A 20,789-nucleotide genomic window follows, 5' to 3' on the forward strand; every position below is an offset into this window, starting at 1 on the left:
ATAGGGCCATTGCTCACAGAAAATGAAATTTCATTAAGGCTACAGAGCTGATAACTGATAATAAACAAAACAAAAATATCTGTCCTGTCTTGCAGATAACCCCAAGCAATATTTAGCAACTGATAGCAACATCTCATAATTAGATACAAAAACATTAACTGAGTGTTATAGTTAATTCACTTTATTATCTTCTTAAAGGATCTGTGTTGTTTTATACAAACACTAGTACTTTTACAAAGTGCCAGCTTAGTTGCATGGAAAACATACTTTTTTATCTTCTTGAGCCTATACCTACAAACTTTTTCCTGTCCTCCAATTCTTTATTCTAATCCTTCCTCCTGCCACGTACATCCCTTAGTCTTCTCTTGCCTCATCTGGTTCTGCTTGGCCTGGCATTTAGTCATGAACTGTTAGATCTTTCCAATTTTGAAATATTATTTCCTTCTTCAGCATGTATATTTTGTTGGATGTGGGTAGGGACATTCTAGCTCCTTACTTCTACTTTGTCTTCAGTTGTCTTAGGTTCCTCCATGGTTTGGTATGGCTTTGGTATCATCATCAGTTCTGTACCACAGTGAAGAACATTTTACCAAACTTTTCACACTGAACATGAACCTGTTGAATGTTTCCTTGATCTTCACTTATTTTCAAGCGCATGTATATATATATATCTTACTAGGAAAGGATGAGAGATGGGATTCTTCTGTTGTAGAGTGGAAGGCTCTGGAGCAATCTTATCCATTTGTATAAATACCTGATAGGATATGTAGCAGAGAAGATGGAGACAAAATTCTGAGTGGTATCCACTGACAGAACAAAAAGCAATGAAAACAAATTAAAAACTTGAATCTTGATCTAAACACAAGGAAAAGCTTATTTTCTGAGAGGGTAGTCAAACAATGGAAACGGTTGAGGAGTCTCTATCCGTGGAGATATTCTAAACTTTAAAGGACATAGTTCTGGACAGCTGGTTCTAGCTGCCTCTGCTTGAGCAGATGTGTTGGACTTCATTTCAATAGGTCTCTTCCATCCTCAGATACGTGGTTTGTGTCCTTTTCTTATCGACTGCAAGTACCTTATTAGTAACCATTACATTTGATGTCTGAAATGAGAAATGATAATCTTATTTTCTCCTTTGTATTATCATTATAGGTGTAGGATCTCATGCTGATTGTTGCAGATGTAGTTTTTTATGTTAAAAAAAATACATGTAAGAAGACCATGTTGTGTAAGTGGGTAATGGCTAAGAGTGCTTCCTCCTTGGCCATTACCGTTTCTCCTTTGTAGAAGCTGTGATTCACCTGACCTTGGAGATGGGTTAATTAACTCCTAGACTAACCTGCGGCACCTGGGGATTCTTATGTCTAAGAGTTTTATAAGTTCTTCTGCAATCCATCTTGTTGTCAGAGTTATAGACCAAGGAGCTGGCAGAGAGCTCCCTGTAGGTAACAGACATCCAGCAAAGCTCCATAATATGGATCATCAGTTCAGCCCAGCCTGAATAAAAGAAGGAAATAAAACATTTCTGGTGACAGCAGTTCCTAAGTAAATCTGAGCTTCTAGATGGAGATGTCTTTTTAGTGAGGAAAGAAATGAAAACTCATAAACAGAGGTGTTGTTATTTATGCAGTAATGCATCTCTGTAAAAGATGCAGGGACCAAGGACTTCAGGAACAGCTTTTATCATATCTTCAGAGCAATGAGAGTGTTTTCAGGTTTGCTTTTGGCAGGAATGCCTTCTCTGGCTTGTGCTTGCAGTCAATTCTTCAGCACCATAAAAAATCAGCTGAGGGTGACTGCTAATAGGTCATTACAGTCTTCTATCACTTTAAATCTATCTTATGGACTATTTGTCAGCCACAGTGTAATGAGGTGTGGCTGGACTCATGAGGATATTTAGCCACCTAATTCCTAGTTGTTTTTTTCCTATGGGCATTAAGCATCTGAAAACCTTTTCTGGATTTAGCTTGTATGTTGATATTCATGTTCCTAGCTCAGAGGTATCCATAGAGGCTGAACACAAAGGCCAGACACCAGCTCTTCCAGATTTGCTTGCAGACTGTCAGTCTCACTGTGCTATCAATACAAGGGATTAAACCCAACCATATGTTTGTTTAACTACTCCCTTAGCAAAGTAGTAATTCCACAGTTAGAGTCACTACAGATGAGTAAGTCAGTAGGATGACCTGTGCCCAAAATGCAAATCATGTTCCTAACGGGCTGGGTTGAAGCTCACAAAATCCAGTTATGATGGTGAAGGTAGGTGGTAAGGAGTGAGTGAGAAAAACGCATTAGACACATACTGTGAAACAGCAAAGTTTTAGGAGCTGAGCCACAGGGAAGTCTCACCACTAACAGCACTCTTACACTCTTACTTACTTAATTGCAGTAGTGGAAGAAGTCACAGTAATACTTGTTCTGAATGTCTAACTTGGCTAAAAAGTAGAAAATTCAAAGAACAGATTAAAAGATGATTGAACATTATGGCTTTCAACATTTGCTGTAATTGTAAAATACAACATTTTGGAAATTTTGAGTATGAGATTTTTGCTTGAAACTCCAGTACAGGTCCTAGTTGAGCGTGCCTTTGGGTTAACTATGAAGTACTCCTTAAAAGAATCACATTTCAGTGTATTCTTCTTTATTAATTTCTGCTGTTGCCTTTATTTTCTAATGAGTGCTTATGCCTGACTGCTCAGATGTCCAAAAGCAAAGATATGATATTTAGGAAGGGCCTATTTAGAACTAATCAGAGGAGCAGGCTGGCTGATTATACAGTGGGTAGCAGAGTAGTGTGATTACTTGCCAATGAATGTTGGAGGCAGAGATAACATGCTTGTTCTCAGTTGTAGACGTCCATTTATGGCTAGTGACAAAAAATGGTTATAATGGGTTAGTTACCCCTTTTGTTTAGCCCTGTTTTCTCACTTACAGTATGTTCTTATGTTGGGGATGAGTCAAACAGTTCTGCTTTTTGTAAATTCAAGTTTATGCATGGATGATGGAATCACAATGAGTAAATTTCTGCCTTATTATATTTAATTATAAAGCGTGATTCACAGAGGTACTGTTCCCTCAGGCCACTAACTAAGGAAGATCTTCTGGGGCAGACATGAGGTGTCGTGCCTGTTTAGGGGAAATATTACAATATTTGTTGCTATAACTTGGTACATTTATAGAGGATTCCAGGTGTGCCTGCCCACTGCCAGATGTCATGGATCTCCAGTGTACTACAAAATAAAAACATGCTTTACTAAATGTGTGAGCTAAAGCATCAGGTGAAACTCAGCTGCTTTGACTTGATGGATCCCCTTGTGAAATTTTCACTGTTATTTATTTAAGTTGAGAGCTCCTGTGTTGGAATAGAGAAGGGCTCCTCAAGGACAGAACCACATGGAAGGAACAAGCTCATATACATTGCTTTTCAGGCTGCCAAATACAGCAGATTTTGTGGGAGCTACGTGATATTTTTGGGAAGCATTGCTGGGACAAGCAGAGTTTTAGAAATTGTGCTCTACATTGCTATGCCTGATACATTTCTGTCTTTTTCACTCCCCATGCCAGGGACGTATTCCCACAAGGTCTGCCTGATGAATATGCCTTTGTAACTACCTTCAAATTCCGAAAGGCTTCCAGAAAAGAAGACTGGTATATTTGGCAGATTATTGACAAGTATGGCATACCACAGGTATGAGGCTCTTTGCTGCCAAAAAGAGCAGCCTTGTTTCCTTCCGACTGCATGAATCAGCCTTCTTGCCTTAACCTCCCACTCCTTAATTTTCAGTTTTTCTTGCTGAAAAACCTTTACTTTTAATTTGAGCCCTGGAGGAAGTAATGCATAGACCTTGATTGTTGTTAGCATGCATATATATGTGTTAGTTGGAAAGAGTAGGGGAAGTACTGCTCTTCAAACTGCTTCTGGGTATGTGTACAAACTGGGAGAACAGCTCTGTGGAGAAGGATGTGGAGGGTTCTGGTGAATGAAAAGCTGGATGTTTGCCTCTTTGAGAAAGGATAGCCACACATACAGCGGAACAAGAGAGCAATGTGCTATAGCAGGTTTGCATACATACATTCTAGATATTATCCAAAGGCATCTTTACTTAGGAAATGGACGTAACACCTACTGTTTCTCCACTGTGCTATGAGTCTGGGCTGCTGCAGAGTTTGATCCAATAGTATTTGTCAGGGACTCCCAGTAACTTGGCTGAAAAATACTGTAACAGTGGAATAAAAGTTCACTTGATCCTATGTGGTTTCTTAGCAGCATGACATAGTGTAGAGGTTCAGGTGTGCTTTGGAAGGAGGTGGTTTGGTCAAGTTGTTTGTTTTTCAGGTTTGTATGTTTTGTTAGAGACAACTGAAACTTGAACTGCTTGGATGTAGAGAGAAAAAGAGCTCTAGATTCTCAGTACTGTTTTTGCAAGTTCCTTAAACTGTAGTGCTAGAATTGCCCTAGATCCTCAAGAGCCTTGTTTCATGCTTCACTTTGGGCCACTGTGAGTCTGCAGACCTGCTTGGCTGACAGACTGCAGGCACTTCTGAGCTAGCACTGATCTGAGGTGGCATTTCCAGCCAGCATGGTGCTCATCTGCACCCAGATTCTGGGTCAAGTATGGAGGTAGCCTATGTGACTTCCTTCAGATAGAGTTTAGTGCCAGTGTTGCCAAACTGCTTCCAGGTCTGCAGCTTGTGAGTGTACTGCTGCTTCCCCAGGCTCTGTGCTCTGCTCCATTCCCTGCTAGTAAATGCTTAACTTTGTAAAAGAGAAAATCAATTTGTAAATGAGCTATGAGTAGAATGTCTTCAGAAGCCTATTTTTGCCCACTCCATAAGCTGCAACATGGGGTAGGTGTACAATAGCTTGTGGGGGGAGAAAGGCAGAGATAAAAGAAAGATGGAGAGTGGCAATGGTGAAATATTTATTCTGTGTAGTTTCAAATGGAGTGGCATGATTTAGTACAATATGAACTGGGGATTTTGTTTACATTCATTGAAAGTGCTTTGTCCAAGACTGGTCACTTAGGACTTCATTTCTTGTGTGTTACACTTTGATTTACACTGAAACGAAGACATTTGAAGCCATCTGTCCTTTATCCCTTCTAGCTTTTCTGCATCCCTAAGCACTGTCTCTTCAATTTCTAATTAACTGAATTAGACCAATAACCAGTCTCCAGCACTGACTTCAAGTTGTGCAGTTTGGCTGTATCCATACTGTGCAATGCCTGTTCCAAGGTCTCCTCTGAGCCTAAGGCACAATCATTATTGTTTGTGTTGGTTTTTCCTTTGAAAGTGTCTGAAATAATGTGTAGTCAGTACTACAGCTCAGCAGGCTGTTTTCTTATCAGAAAATGAGGGGTTTTTCCATGCCCAATGGGATGGCTGAGAGCATGTCATGGTGTCTAAGTAACAGTCTGCTGGGAAGTAGTGGAAGATTGCACAGGTTGCAGAACAGGCTCAGCTTTGTCTGTAAAACTTTGGAGAGACATTCTGGACATGTGCTACTACCCAGCCATGCCCAAGCATTGCCTGGGAGGCACCACAGTGGTACCGGGATGAAACCATGCCAAGGGGTGTGCTTATGAGCAAAGGCTTTGGATGATCATGGAGTTGTGATCAAACCTGTGCCTTGCCCAGTCTTGCTTTTTAGAACAGGTACAGGCTCTCCATCATGTTCAATGCGATGGCAAACAGAGAGTAGGAAGGAGGAGACTGTACATTTAATTATCATTATCACTTACATTACTTCTGTCTGTTTCCAGGTCTCGATCCGACTGGATGGAGAGAATAAAGCTGTGGAGTACAATGCCGTTGGGCTCACCAAGGATGCTGTGAGAGTGGTCTTTCGCAGTACACGAGTCAGTGATCTTTTTGATCGCAGCTGGCATAAAATTGCCCTCAGCATTCAGTCCACAGCTGTCTCACTGTACATAGACTGCAAGCTTGTGCAGATGCTGCCTATTGAAGACAGGGAAAATATTGACATTCAAGGAAAGACTGTGATTGGCAAACGCTTGTATGATAGTGTTCCCATTGATGTAAGTACTGAATTTGCTGATAAGAACTGGTATAGCATTTAGCACTAAGCATTCAGCATGTAGCTGTGTTTTGGGGTGCATATAGTTGACTCTTTTCTTGAAGCAGCATTGCTGAAATGTTACTTGTTTTATATAGATAAAACAGGCATCTCATTGTGTACAAGACTTAATGCCTGCTTATGTGAGGCTGTAAAAGGGATTAAAAATGAGAAACCCATTTCATATTTCTGGCCAGTCTCAGAAAGAACTATAGTTAAGATCAGAGACAAAATCATCCACAAACACTATTAAAATGAATACTGGGCTACACATATGAGGGTGTTTTATTGTCCAGTCTGGCATTACGAAAGTTTCCATCTGTGACAGCAAGAGAGGGGGAAAAAAAAAAAACGGAAGCCTATTAACTCAATTGAGTCACAATACAGTCTCAGTTCCTTGGATAATAAACTGATATTAATGTCTCTTTCTCCAATTGAACTTGAGACGTGCGCTTTGGTTCTGATTGTCTGGTAGCTGTATTAACCTGGTATAATTTAAACATGACTGTTTGGTGGTTTGAGATTTAGGTAATCTTTCTAAGCTGCACAAGAAGGATGGAATGTGCATATTAAATGTGCTAATAACATTTCTCACGCTGGGCTAAATGGTCAGAAGGCCCAAGGCGCAACAGGAGAAGAACAAAACTTATATCTAGATGACACTCTAGAAAGTACATAGGTGGGCAGAATATATTTTCTCAGACAGGAATTTGGCCAGGACAAAGAAATTAGCAGACCTTCTTATTTGTATTAAAAATTGCTTTAAGTTTTAATAGGCATATCAAGCTCATTAACACAGCACTCTTGGAGAATGCTGAGATACTGCTCCATTATTGATGGAGAGAGATTGGCTACGGAGCCACAGAATTATCATGAATTTAGCTCCTTCTGGATTTTATTTTTATTCCTCTGCACTGTATATATTCAAACAAAAGGACATGCAGTCTTTAATAATTCACTGTCTCTGAGACTTGCCTCGCTTTGTCTTCCAGTTTGATCTTCAGCGGATGGTTATTTACTGTGATTCTCGGCATGCTGAGCTGGAGACCTGCTGTGACATTCCTTCAGGACCAGTAAGCTTCTTTTTGTCATTAGTTTATTTTCATATGAAAACTCTTTGTTGAAATCTATTACAGAAACCAGGAAATATATGACAGTGTGGGTTTATCATTTTTATAAGGATGGCAAATCAAACCTAGCTATATAACAAGTAATTTAGCAGTGACAAAAGTGAACCACTGTAAAGAGAGGAGTATGAGGAATTTGAAGTTTCCAAGTCACTTTTTCCCTGTCAAACTGTCATGGCGAACAAAAGTCTGAAGTGATGATGGAACAAAAGAACTTCAGCATGAAATATTCAGCATGAATCCCACTGGTTTTATTTGGGAAAGCTAACACTGTGCCAATAGCTGCTTAGTTTCCCGTGCCCATCTCTCAGTAGACACTTCCACTCTCCCTCTTCTCTCCTCGAACCTGGTTAAAGAGACTCATTGTTCATTTTGCCACATTTTCCTCTGTTGTTTGAATGAATGGCTTCTATGGGATTTCATACCTAACACACTTAACCATGCATTATCCAGTAATGCCTATCCAGTTTCTCTGAAGTGGGTGGAAGAGAAAGCTTTCTATCACCAAAGGCTTTGTCGTGACTTTGAGTGTCTGGATATAGTGCCAGGTGACGGTCCTGACAGAAGCACCTCCTGTGGAAGTGAGGCCTACTGTTGGCAGCGAGCAAGTTGCCCACCTCAAGACTTTCAATTGCTCCTGTTCTGCTGGGCAAAAGGTGAGTGCTGACTGTGTTTTCTTTTTAGTGTGTTGTATGGGTTTGGAAATAGAGGCATGATACCACGCAAGTGAGTTCTAAGAAGGACCTAATTTATTTGTGAGGTGCTTTTAGATCTAGTGGTGGTAAGTATTTAATAGAAAGAGCCAGATGTGTTGTTCACAGGTGAGATATCTGTAGAGGTGATGACAATCTTTCCAGATGTTTTCTCTTAATCTAACAAAGTGAGTTTCGACTACACTGATGGTCTTGACAATAGCTTTGAAAACAAATGGGTTGTTTTTATCTACTTCAGATGTGCGTATCCTTCAAATGAATAAGAAATTCTGGAGGTAAATGTAGCCATGCTGAAAAAAATGTCAGACCTCTTAATGATGAAGTGGTTGCTTCTATTGGCTGTGACTGGGACCTTTGAGAAGCCAGCTTCACAGTCATTTCTCTTGAGGACATGTCATTTTCAGTCTGCTATTGCCTAAAAACAGAAAACTTTTCTGTTGTCCTCAGTTGCTGTGGGAATGAGCCTTTTGCTGCATTATATAATGAAGTCTGACTAATCATGTATTTTCTTTAGGGGGAAAGAGGCTCAATTGGCCCTGAAGGTCCTAAAGGTCAAAAGGTCAGTAGGATGTGCTTGTTCATCTGTTTAATAAAACCAACAGCAGGGAAAAAAAAAAAAAAAAAAAAAAAGTTTGTTTCAGTGTATGTTGAGGAGTTGAATATTGTGAGAAAAAAGAATTAATTTAGCATATCACTTAATTAAGATGCATTTCAATGACCCTGGAGTGCTGGGGGCTCTGCCTGACTTATATCCTTTCTCTAGGTTTGCAATTGAGTCTGCTTCTACTCTATGTTACTTTAGAATAAACGTGTTCCAAAAGCTTTTCCTGTTGCTTCTAAACTGGCAATTTTGCAAACCACTGTAATTGACTGTGTCATGCACAACTTTAATGATGAGTCACCTGGAAACCCTTCTGTGCTGAGCCTTGCTCAGCAGCAGTACAGAGTTGTAGGTTAGGTAGCAGCCTCCCAATCACTCTACAAAATCTCCTGAGACTGGGGCAATGATTTACCCACAGACTGTATGTTTGAGTCATGAATTTATATTAAAAACAGACCGCTTTCTTTAGGATGCTTCTTCCTAGGTAATAGGGCAGGAGAACTGTTGTGATGGCTGCTTTAAATTTCACAGTGCAGCCTCTGTATTATCCTGCATATTCTGCAACCTTCTTCGATGTGCGTATGTATACCTTCAACACAGACATTCCCCTTCTTGTATGGTTCCATTTAGAGATGTGAAACAGCAGACTGAGAGGGGAACGGTTGTACTGAAAGAAAACAGAGATTTGCATTGCTGTGGAGATGAAAGTTGGTCATGGTGGTGGCTCCTATTTTCACCATCTGTGTGATTAAAAAGCCTTTGGGGTACAATCTGTATTCAAAACTGTGTCCATCTGAATTACTTCTGAACATTCAGTCACGGTGAAACTGGTGATAAAACTAACTGCATCCCAGGAAAAGGTATTCATCTGTCCTGAAACAACTCTCTTTTGTAGGGAAGTGGAAAAATCTGAGGGTCTCGGAAGGCCAGATATCCTCAGCACTGTTTTTTGTTGGTGGTGATTTGTTTTTGTTAGTTGTTTTTTTGGGTGAGCTTGCTCTTCTGTCTGCAGAAAGAAGTTTTGAATGATAAGAATATGTGTTTTGGGGCATGCTTCTGGTGACAGTAAAGAACATAGGTGCATTAATGCTCTGATGTGCACAACTCAAATTGCAGAAATTATTTCCTTATGTGATATAAATAGTAACTTTCTGTTTTAATCTGCGGCAGCTTAAATAATGAGGGTCTGTTTTGAAGAATGGCAGAGTCAGTAATGTCATGAGGAGGCTGCAGAAGGATGATTATGATTATAATAAAACCACCCTGCAGCAACATCTTGTTGTCTTTTTCTGCTTTGAAAAGGTCTGTGCACTGGTGAGGTACTGTATAAAACAGCACTGCGTAGGAGATATTAGGTGATTACCCAATGGGTATGTCCAAGCATTGCATCAGAAGGCTTTCATTAACAGATCTCCTAAGTGGGTGTCCCACCTGCCTAAGGTGGGTGACTCAGTGGCACTGCAGCTATGTGTCACTTCTCCTTCAGTTTAGTGGTCCATGACTTGCAAAATACCAAGGCAGGGCTGTGTGACAAGCTCTGAGAGCTGGAGATGAGAGCACAACTGATGATTGAATACTGACAACTTAGCTTCTTTTTCTGCTAGCAAAGCACAGATTTGGTTCATCCCTAGGGCATGCCTTTGGTCTCTGGGGATGGTTGCCAGCCTCTCAGCAATGATAGATCATGGCTGCCAGATCTATGGATAGCATGGCTCAGCTTCCTTCAGTGGTTGTTGTTCACGTTTAGATGTGAAAAGCTCTTCTGAAGTAGGTAAAAGACCACCTTCTAGAAGGTAGTCTGAGGGAATGGCTTAAGTAGTGTAACAGAGAATAAGACAACTGCCTGTTCAGGATAAACTGATAAATAGATGTGGCACTTGGGGACATAGTTTAGTGGTGGTGGGTTGATGGTTGGACTTGAAATTATTAACGTCATCAATAGCAGTTCTTGCAAAGATCAGCTAAAGACCAACTTGTCACAGTCTGTGCTCTATGTGGAGGAACTAGTGCCTCTCTTCCTCACTGTTTCTGTGGTACCCAGAGTAAAATGCTGACAAGTGGAAGAAAGCGGATGGTATCTGCAGCTCCCCAGTATTACCATGTGGTATATCAGGTCACATAGAAATGAGTGGTTTCTGTATTATGGCTTAGAAATGTCCATAATATGTTTTAGGATTATTCAGCTTGTCTCCTCATTTCTGAGATGGGTTATGTTTTAAAGCTGTTGCTGTTGTGTGACATAAATCTATGAACTGTGTCTTCAAGAAAGACTGAGTAAATTAAACAAAGATCAAACCTAAGAATATAGTGGTTTAAAACATGCTGTCAAGAAAGTACAGCATGATAAATGATTAAGCATTAATTACTTAAATGTCTCTATTTAAAGTAAATTAATTAAGAAGGAAAGGAGTTATCACAAGAAGGTGGAAACAGTGATGTTAAGGCTCTGAGTCAGAAATCACAATTTTCTATAGAGACATTATTAATATGGAGCATCTCTAATTAGGAGTGATTTGTATGGCTGAAATCAAATCCTAAATGACTTGAACTCAAGGAGAGGGACTGTATAAATGCAGGCATTATCAAAAAACATTTTGATATTTGGTATTTCTCAGACCAGTAATGAAAAATACCCTATAAGGGCCTCTGTGGCCATATAAGAACAGAGGAAAGAAGCTGATGCAGGTGATTCAAGAAGCCATCATTCAGTTTATTGGAGTCCCCTGAGAAATTAGTCCCACCAGGGAGTACTTTTAGGTCAGTGTTCAAAACCTAAGCAAACTGCTTACCCCAAAATGAGGATCTTGGGAGGGGCTGATAGTAGTAAAAAGGGAAGAACAACTGTAGGACTCTTTCTAGGCTAAGACAGGTTTCTTAATTATTGCTTTGGTTTGGGTTTTTGTCATCATTGCTGCTGCCTTATTCAGTCCTTGTCTGAAGAAAGAGTAAAGGCTGTTTGTTTCTTTGTGGTTTCTTTGTGTGTGCATTTGGGGTTTTTCTAATTATTTATTTTGTTAGAAGGGAAAGCATGATCTCTCTTTAGCCATCTTTTTGTATGTTTTCTTTCTTTCATTTCCATCTGAGGAAGCAGTGATAGTGGTTGCATGTGTTGTACCTTTTTGCTAGCAGATCTTGAAAATCTGGTGTGAATCAAAGCAATGTTGTGGTTTCTTTTAGAAACTGGAAGTATGAAAAAAACTCTAAAATCTTGACAATATTTACAGGTTTATTTTTCCCATATCTTAGGTGTGTGCCTTCTTGGTTTTATGCAAACCAACTTTTTAAGTCCTTCCTGTCTTACCAGAAAATAATGAATTTTGAAGTACCAAACGTGCCTTGCCAGTGTGCCTGGAAGACTTCTAGTGGTGTTTTCATATGGGGAAAAAAAAAAAATACAATAAAATCCATCCAAGTCATTATAAATGCAACGAAGTCCATCCCATCCTTCTGGACTTCCAGCAGGAGCTGAAATCTTGTCATTAGAGAGGGGTGGAAACAGAAGTGTCCGCAATCTCAGCCAGATTTTCATTGCGCTGCCTTCCAAAAAAGCCCCCAAAGCAAGCAAAGATACCTATGGAATACAAGCACTAATGTGGTGCAATTTACAAGTGAGGCTAGCAGGGAGGTATAAGAGGACGTCTCATATGTTACTTCTGTGCTTGTCAGTAAGGGATGAATTATCTCTGTGTTACCAATGACCTTTCTTCTTTTCCAAGGGAGAAAGCGGCAGCCAAGGGCTTCCTGGACCCAGAGGAGAAAAAGGAGAGTCAGTAAGTAAGAAGTATCAGAACAATTTTAAGTAAGGGAAATAAAATACAAGTACCTGTTCCCTTTTCTACACTAAACTTTTGTTGATGGTGTACCCAAGATGTTTTTCTTTCTGGGCCTTTGTATTAGTGAGAAGCTGGCATTTCTTGCATTTGTTGGTGTGTTTCAGGAAAATGAATTGAATCATCCCTGACTTCAGTTGATAACTAATTTAGTATTAACCTTTCAATCAGCATATGTGACTTGGATGTACTTGGTTTTTGCACAGCTGCACATCCAGCAGGGGACAATAAGAGGCAATCTCACTCAGAAGATGTAAACCACTCCTAAAAAACATACATCCAGCTGACCAAGCTCCAGCTTCAATTAACACAAATGCCAGGCTGAGTTTCTATGCGAGAAATTCTTTATCCCTATGTAAAACTAATTCTATTGATGTTTGTTGGAGTCTTTGATTTTGGAAGCGTAGTATTAGACTCCAACATGAATGTCAAATAAGATGCTTTTCTGGTGCTGAAGTAGGAGAATTGGAGATGAGTTTTCTGTTTTAATTTATTGTTCAATTATTATCAAGGAATCTTGCTAAAAAAGACTTTCCCCGTGTTATCTGTCCTGTGACTTTGTGTGTGTATAAATAAATATTTATGGTATCAAAGAAGGGATGAAATATGTATTTATTGTACAGTTTAACATCCTTGCTAGCAATTGTACTCTTCTCTTTTTGTATTTCTAGGGCAGAGCCTATAGCAGAGGAGAAAAAGGAGAAAAGGTAATGTAGTATATAAACCTTCATAGGACTAGTTAAATAAGAGAAGCTAACTGTTGCATTGTGTTATCTCAGAGGGTATTTTTGGAGTGCACAAAATGCAGTGAACATGATACAGTTGGATCTTTATGGGGAAGTTTTATGCTGGGTTAAGCTTCCCTCTAAAGAATATCTTCCAAGTGTTCATTGCTTTTCCCCTTCGTATGCTTTGACTTTTCTTTGTGCAGTGGACATGTAAAACTATTAAATTGAAATCATAATCTTTGCTTTATGTGAGTTCATGGAAGATAATGCTGTAAAGCAACTGGCTGGAAGGATAGAAAGTAAATGGAATGTATAAGTTCAAGTTTATTGAATTTTCAACAGGATTAAATTTGGGTCATGGAGTGACTGCTGTAACTTTTTTTTTTTCTTTTTTTTTTTTTTTTTTCCTCCATTGGATTTTTTCATTAGTAACCTGTAGGATGAAAGCCAAAGTATTTTCCTACTGCAAATATGAGCTGAGTCAGAGAAATAAGACTTTGAGGTTTAAAATCACGGATATAGAGTAAAAACACTGAAAATTGCTGGGTCACCTGTCTTGAAAAATGCGCTCAGTTGAGACTAACAATGAGGGTAAAAAACAGAGCTGCATTAAACTACATTTGAGAAGAGTGTGGGTTTCCAGACAATTTTAGCCACAATTGTCCCACTCCCCTCTTCCCTCAACAAAATGAGGCTACAGAGGACAAATAGCTGTTTCTGTGTGCAGTTCCATATTAGACCTCATTGTGGATGTTTTCCTTATCACCAAATATTGAATGAGAAAATGTTGACAGGAGGTTCTAGGAGACAAATGGATGAAATAAGGAAGATGTCATGCTTCCTACTGAAAATGAGATTGAGTCTGTAGAGCTGTTTTCCACGAGTTCAGTGGTTAACCAATTGCTTGGGGAATTTAAAATAATATTGGTTTGTAGTCTGGAAGGAAGAATGGTGCAGTAGCATGAACATGGCATTTATGACCACTGCATCTTCTCATTTGTTCTTTCAGTAACTGTGATTTATTGACTGTTAATAATGGTAGTGCGTCATGTAAAATTACAGTCTAAATGAGGGTTGCTCATGGCAGGAAATATTATTAGGCAGGGTTAGAGACACGGGGGTTGTAAAGCACACATTTCAGCATCCATCTTCTTGTAGTCCTCCCACTGACAGCCAGTATTTAGCCTCTGAGACTCAGAACTCAGCCTTTGGAAACCAACTCATGCTTGGCAGGTGGTGAGACTCAGCAGTCTGATGGGAAACATGATGTTTACGATGCAAGTTGTGCTGCAGTTGAGGCGAGTTCTTGTTTTCTTATGTTCTGATCTCTGGAAAAATTGGTAGAAAACAAAACTCCATCTCTGTTATTCCCATACCTGGAGGGGGGTAAAAAAAAAAAAAGACATGCACATTTGAAGGGAAGGAGGTAAAAATAAGAAGGTCCAACATACACAGTGTGCTTGTACAGAGCTATTGGGACAGCCAAACAAAATAGGCTGCCCTGAATGACTATGTGGGCACAGAGATCCATGAATTAATGGCCTGTTTTTGTTTATTTGGTACTCCTGCCAGCTCAGGCAGTTTGTGCTCAGCTGTGAAGGATGTGCATTTGGTTGCCAATGTGTGTGTGTGCCCCATGTGTGTGTGCCCAACAGTTTAGAGTCACTGCTGTTGCTGTTGGAGCACACAGGTCTGTGTGCTGTGACTCACTGGCTTGAATAAAAAGAGGATCTGGGGATATGGCACAGAGAGACAAGGTTAGTGGACATGGTGGTTATGGGTTGATGGCTGGACTAGATGAGCTTAGTGGTCTTTTCTAACCTTGATGATTCTGTGATTCTATGTGTATATAATTGTTCTTGAATGTAAAAGAGCATCTTCAAGGTCAGTCTTCAGGTGTGAAGTTGAGCCTTCAGGAGAAAGCAGTTAGGATTTTATACTGGCTGGGTGGAATCACTAATGTACAATGTTTCCATTCAGTGGATGTAGACCATAGAATCACACCATGAATAGAATCACCATGACTCTTTGTGTCAGAAGAAGTCTCCATGAGAGGGAGGCAGCAAGAACTGTGGAGAGATGGGATGCAAGTGTTTGTGATGCTAATTGCCATCCATACTTCTGATAAAAGGAGGAGGGCAGTGTAGGAAATGAGACCCTTTCCAGACAGAAGAATGTGACACCTGAAAAGAAAGGGTTCACATGGCTCCTTTTTGTTTGCCTGCTGCGCTGCAATGGATGCATGAGCATGAATTCTTGTTTTTCACTGGCTGTGACAGATTTGTTTCCTTGATTTTGGTGGCTATGGGCCAGTGCTTGTAAAACAGCTCAGATACTGGACAACAGTTGCAGTCTATGCAATCTTTGCTATTCGTGTGTTGTGGGCTCCTTTGTAAGGATAAGGCTTCCATCATAAGTGTTGACAGAGGAATGCTCTCACCTTTGAGAGGACTGAGATGAGAAGTTTGAAGTCATCCCCCTTATAGTGTTGCTTTTCAGCTGTGCTAATTTCAGGCACCTGGCAGACTTGTGCATTTGCCAGGTATTATGTGTAGGGCAATTACGTGGAGTCAGAGGCATTTGTTAGGGTGCAAATCCTGTACTTTTCCAGGACAACAGCATATATACTGGCCTTGCTTCTCCAGTCCTTTTCCCTAGTTACGCTGCTGAGTTTGAGCCAGAATGATGCTTGTATTAGAATATATAACAGGCCAACCACATCATTAGTGGTAAACCATAAGATAACAGCAGCTCTGGTTAAAAACCGAATTCAATGGTTGGACTGGATAATCTTTAAGGCCTTTTCCAACCTTGGTGATTCTGTGATTCATATTGACATGAGGCCTTGTATGACTTTGAAAACCAAGAAATTTGCTGTAATGTCTCCAGTGACAGCCTAGCACTTTCTGCCAGGCCTAAATAACTCTGCTTGACAGAGGATAACCAAAGAATTGCACACATATAAAAACAGACAGTAACACAATGCACCTCCAGGTGATAATGTCACATGCTCTTGGGTGAATTTTCCTATTCAAGTGTGATTCTATTGCCCCTGCTCTGTATTGGATCTTAAATTTCTGCTGTTCACCATAATCTTTCAGGCCTTGAAGTGTTTATATTACATGTAGTCTGTTATATTTCTGCTCATGAATTCATGCTGTGTCTTCACTGACTTGTTTTGAACATGCTCTTGTGACCCTTCTGCTAATGTTCACAGAGCAAAATACCCAAATCTATAACATGATCTCTATAACATGATCACCATGGAGGCAACATTTTGCATTTACTTCATAGATGTTATTCACATAGATATTTGTTAGATCAGATAGCTTTGTCTTGCAGAGCTCATAAGAAAAACCTTCAGACCCCTTGTCCAAAAGGAATAGGTGCGGGAGAAGAGTGAGAACAGAAAGAACAACTCTTGATGAAAGTCAGGTAAATCCCATTTGACAACAAAGGTTCTGTACAGAATGAGATTTGCATTCCCAGGGCACAGCCCTCCACATCACAAGCCATCCTGTCCTTTTAATACCTCCATAACAAGTTTAGCTTAGAAACTAGCAACTTGCAAAGCACAGAATATTGTCCAGCAGTGCTGAGCCCCTTTCTTATACAGTTGGCCCCAAAGCCAACTGTACTGAGCAGGCTCCGTAGGTGAGAAGGTGCCTGAGGAAGTGGTAAGTTTGTAGGGTAGCTGGTGAAAATAAGCCACTTTGAGTGTTATGGACACTTCACTAGGAAATATTTTTTCATTTCTATTGGAAATGCTAAGGGAAAACAAACTTATCTAGTTTAAAAGGATCCAAATGAAGTTGTTTTTCATACAGTATGCATTGGAGCTATTCTTTGCAGTTTGCTCTGGAGGATAAAATTTGTGTGTTTAAAAAAAAGAATGCTTACAAATTCATTGAAGAAAGACATCTGCCATGATCTATTCAATACAAAGTCGTTGTCTCTGCTTGAGGATGTCTGCAAGTCATTTTTAATTTTGATTCTGTGATAACAGGATGGTAAGCTGGTGAAGCGTCCAATGAGGCCACTGCTGCAGATGAGATAACCCATATCTATTCTTACAGTTCTGTGTTCAGCTCTTGATGAATATCCCTAACAGCATCACTGCCCAGGAGGGGACAGATTTTTCCACAGTCCACTGAGGGCTTGTCCAATGCAGTCTCTAGCTATTGAATAAGAGTCTCTGGCTCCTCGTGTGCAGAGGAAAGGTACAGAGTAGCTTGGTCATTCCTACGTTTTCCTGTAGGAAAAATTCATGGGAATTATTATAAGATTTCTAATGAGTATGAGGAAATGCATAACCTGAAATTCATGTCACTTCTTTACCTCAGCACTGTGCCATCAGCATGGCCTAACAGTTTATAATGAATGGATGCTGGTGCTTTCCAAAGCTCTCCAAGTCCTTTCTCAGCCAGCCACCCCTGGTGGAATTGTGCTGTGTTTAAGAGGATTTGGACTTGATACCTGTCTCAATAGCACAGCAGCTCAAACAAGGCATATGACCTCAAAGGAACACCATCGAAACCTGATGGTTTCAGTGGTGAAAGAATTCCATTCTGAGCTCCTCTCTATAAGAAAGACACTGAGGCACTGGAGCATGTCCAGTGAAGGGTGATGAAGCTATGAAGGACCTGGAGCACAAGTCATATGGGCAGCAGGTGAAGGAACAGGGATTCTTTAGTCTGAAGAAGAGGAAGCACATGAGAGACCTTGCTGCTTTCTGCAGTTCCCTGAAAGGAGGCTGTAGTGAGGAGGAGACTGGCTTCTTCTACCAGGTAACCGGTGTTGGGACAAGAGGTAATGGCCTTAAGTTGCATCAGGGGAGGTGCAGATTGGATATTAAGAAAAATTTCTTCTCAGAAAGAGTATTGAAGTATTGGAACCAGCTTCCCAGTGAGGTGGCAGATTCACCATCCCTGGAGATGTTCAAGGAAAGGTTAGATGTGGCACTGAAGGAAAATGTTTAATGGCGAGGGGTTGACCATCGGACTGGATGAACTTAGCGGTCTTTTCCAATCTTAATGATTCAGTAATTCCATGAAAGCAGTGCCTGACATACAGGAACTTGATGCTCAAGCAAAAGGAGTGCAGGTCTGCACATCAAATGTAGCCAGAGTCTAGCTTGTTGTGGTGGTTTGAGGGCAAGGAGTGCTTTTGCTTGGGTGAATATAAAGAATTCATTTGGGAACCAGAAGGTCTGTGCATATGACTCAGTTACTGGAAGTGGCATTTTAGACCTGCAGAGCAGTGAGAGTCTCAACTTAAAAACAGACTGAAAATAAAGGAAGAGGAATAGCCATCTGAGCTCCTAGGAGCCGGTTGTGTGCCCTGAGCTCTTAAACCATGTGGAGCTTATGCCTGAAATGATACGGAATTGGTCTTTATTCCTGAAGCTTCCAGGTAAAACTAATGATCTTTTCAGGAGCTGATGTGTGTCCTTTCACCACTGAAACCTTTGGGTTTGGAAGGTGCTGCTGAGAGGTTACAGACCTTGTTTGGGCTGCTGTGCTGCTCAGACAGATAACAAGTCCAAATTCTCTTAATTATAAGTCAGTTCTCCTGGGGCTGGCAGACTGAGAAGGCACTCAGCAGGCTTTGGGAAGCACCAGGACAGTGAGCAGCACTCTTTCAGCCAACATATCTCAAGAGTAACAAGATGGAAGAATGGCTCAAAGTTCAGAGATACTACTGAGTTTGAAACTGGAAAATGGAAGAAAAATCCAGTCACTGAATAATAGGTGAGAGATTAATAATTGGAGATGAGGTCTTCCACCTCAGCATTTCGTTCGTAGTGCTCAGACCTCATTAGTTTATTGCCAAATAAAAAAATAATGTGAGCATAGCACAGATTGACTTGGTAGTGAAAAATGGAAGTGCAGTAGCTGCAGATTTATTTATTTATTTTTCCTTTTTTTCTTTACTGCTCCTAGGAATCATCCCTCTGAGTCTATTTTTAGCTACTGACTTCATCTGGTTAAAGTCACTCAGTGATTAACTTCCTAGTTCAGTATTTACATATCTGTGTAATCTCACACATTGTATAATTCAACCTCATCCACTTCATAAAGCTTTCATGCAGCCCACTGGAGTTGCTTATCTGTCATTCCTTTTCTGAACTTTTCCATTAATGAGTAAGGTGTATTAAAGTCAGTACCTGTTTTAGCGCTCTGAGAACGTTCTGAATCCTCTTGTGTGTGCAGGCAATTTCAGAGTGCACCTTGAATATTTTTGAGTCCTTTTAACTGTAGTTAAAGTACATTCTGCACAGCAAAATAACTGTGGTTGTATGGACTTCTTTTTCTTAACAATAATTAGAGGGTTTTGTGGTTTTCTGTGACCTGGAATAACAGCTGCAGATTGTAATAAACAACTCAAAGCCAGATCACATACTAATTGTGCATCATGACAGCTTAATTCTCAGCAGTGCAAGAGTACTAGTAACTTGTTTTTCCTTGCATAAACTTAGAAAACAGTTATTTTTTTCAGCGTTAGCTTCTGGCTTGCAGGCACAATGCTTGTATATAATGACATCTACTGGCAAGCAGACTTTGTGCAGACTTTATGAAATCTCAGGCACTTCTTAGAGTTCCCAGCCAAGTTCTACGCTTGCAGTATAGAAAGGAAGAAAAATGAGAAAATTTCCCATCTTCATGATTCTTCTGATAGAAGAGCTGAAGGGGAGGGGAGGGAAGAGAAAAACAATTTATTCTCTTGATTCTGTCATTGGTTACTGTTGTTCAAATTAAAGATGATCCTGAGAGCAATACTGTGCTTGATAGGTATGGATTAGCTGTCTGCTAGGTGCAAAAGGAAAAAGCTTTTCTGGAAGATTCAAATGCATCTCATAGCCTATTGAATTAAAGATGGTTAATGCATTACACAAAACAGGTTGCTATGACCTATCAAAAACATCCTAAGTTTTCTCTGCCCTTCTCACATTTTTACTACTCCTCCAGTCCATGATAGCCACTGAGATTTTCCTCTGTCTGAGTTCAGAGCAGGGTCAGTGTCACAAGCTCTGGTCTCCTGTTGGAATTGAGAATTCCAAATTTCTCCTTCCCATGCTGTGTTCTTCTTCCACTGATCAAAACCTGGCTGATCTTTCTTGGCTATGACTGGGCACCACAGCACTCTAACTGTGCAGCTGGTACCATAGCAGATGTCTTAAGCATTTGAGGCTTCCCAGAAGAAGAGCAGAAGGAATTAAGATATTTTTCTAGCAAAACAAAATATCAGCCCACATCATCCATAGGCCCCAACATATATATATATATATATATATATATAAATGTTCAGGGTGTGTATTTCTACTGGAGAAAGACATAAAATCTTACTACCTGATCTGGTTACACAAGGCAAATCTGTGACACTTTGCTGTCTTTCACAAGCATGGAATCTTAGCTTTCACTGTGTTAAGACAGGATGTAAATGATCTCCCAATCAATCCTCATCTTCATACATGTTGTTCTACTACACAAAGACATTTTTGCTATATCTTTCATGCTTAGGTACTCAAGGACCCATCAGTCTGTGCTACATGTGTATCTTGATCAACACAGAGACTTTAATCCTGCTTTGCCATCATAAACTTCTGCTGCTTGCAAGGATTGGTACGTAGGTAGAAGGCCAAGAGAGATGCAAGCATAGCCAACTGAGTTGTTTCTTGCCTTTACTTTGTTTTCCTTTCTACATGGACATTCAC

The 20,789-nt window shown here is 40.2% G+C and overlaps 1 protein-coding gene across 2 annotated transcripts in view; it reads left to right on the forward strand.

Annotated features, from left to right (window-relative positions):
* The window catches only part of COL22A1 (collagen type XXII alpha 1 chain), a 215,775-nt gene that overhangs the window by 81,196 nt on the left and 113,790 nt on the right, over positions 1 to 20,789 (forward strand). For both annotated transcript variants that reach the window (XM_015856410.3, XM_085536911.1), the window contains exons 6-12: positions 3,565 to 3,688; positions 5,763 to 6,038; positions 7,069 to 7,149; positions 7,746 to 7,859; positions 8,431 to 8,475; positions 12,234 to 12,287; positions 13,019 to 13,054. In XM_015856410.3, coding sequence (XP_015711896.2) covers positions 3,565 to 3,688; positions 5,763 to 6,038; positions 7,069 to 7,149; positions 7,746 to 7,859; positions 8,431 to 8,475; positions 12,234 to 12,287; positions 13,019 to 13,054 — 730 coding nt within the window. The remainder of the gene's footprint in view (positions 1 to 3,564; positions 3,689 to 5,762; positions 6,039 to 7,068; positions 7,150 to 7,745; positions 7,860 to 8,430; positions 8,476 to 12,233; positions 12,288 to 13,018; positions 13,055 to 20,789) is intronic.

This window comes from Coturnix japonica, chromosome 2, assembly GCF_054131305.1.
Source record: "Coturnix japonica strain WE chromosome 2, WE-NBRP24, whole genome shotgun sequence".
Taxonomy (NCBI): domain Eukaryota; kingdom Metazoa; phylum Chordata; class Aves; order Galliformes; family Phasianidae; genus Coturnix; species Coturnix japonica.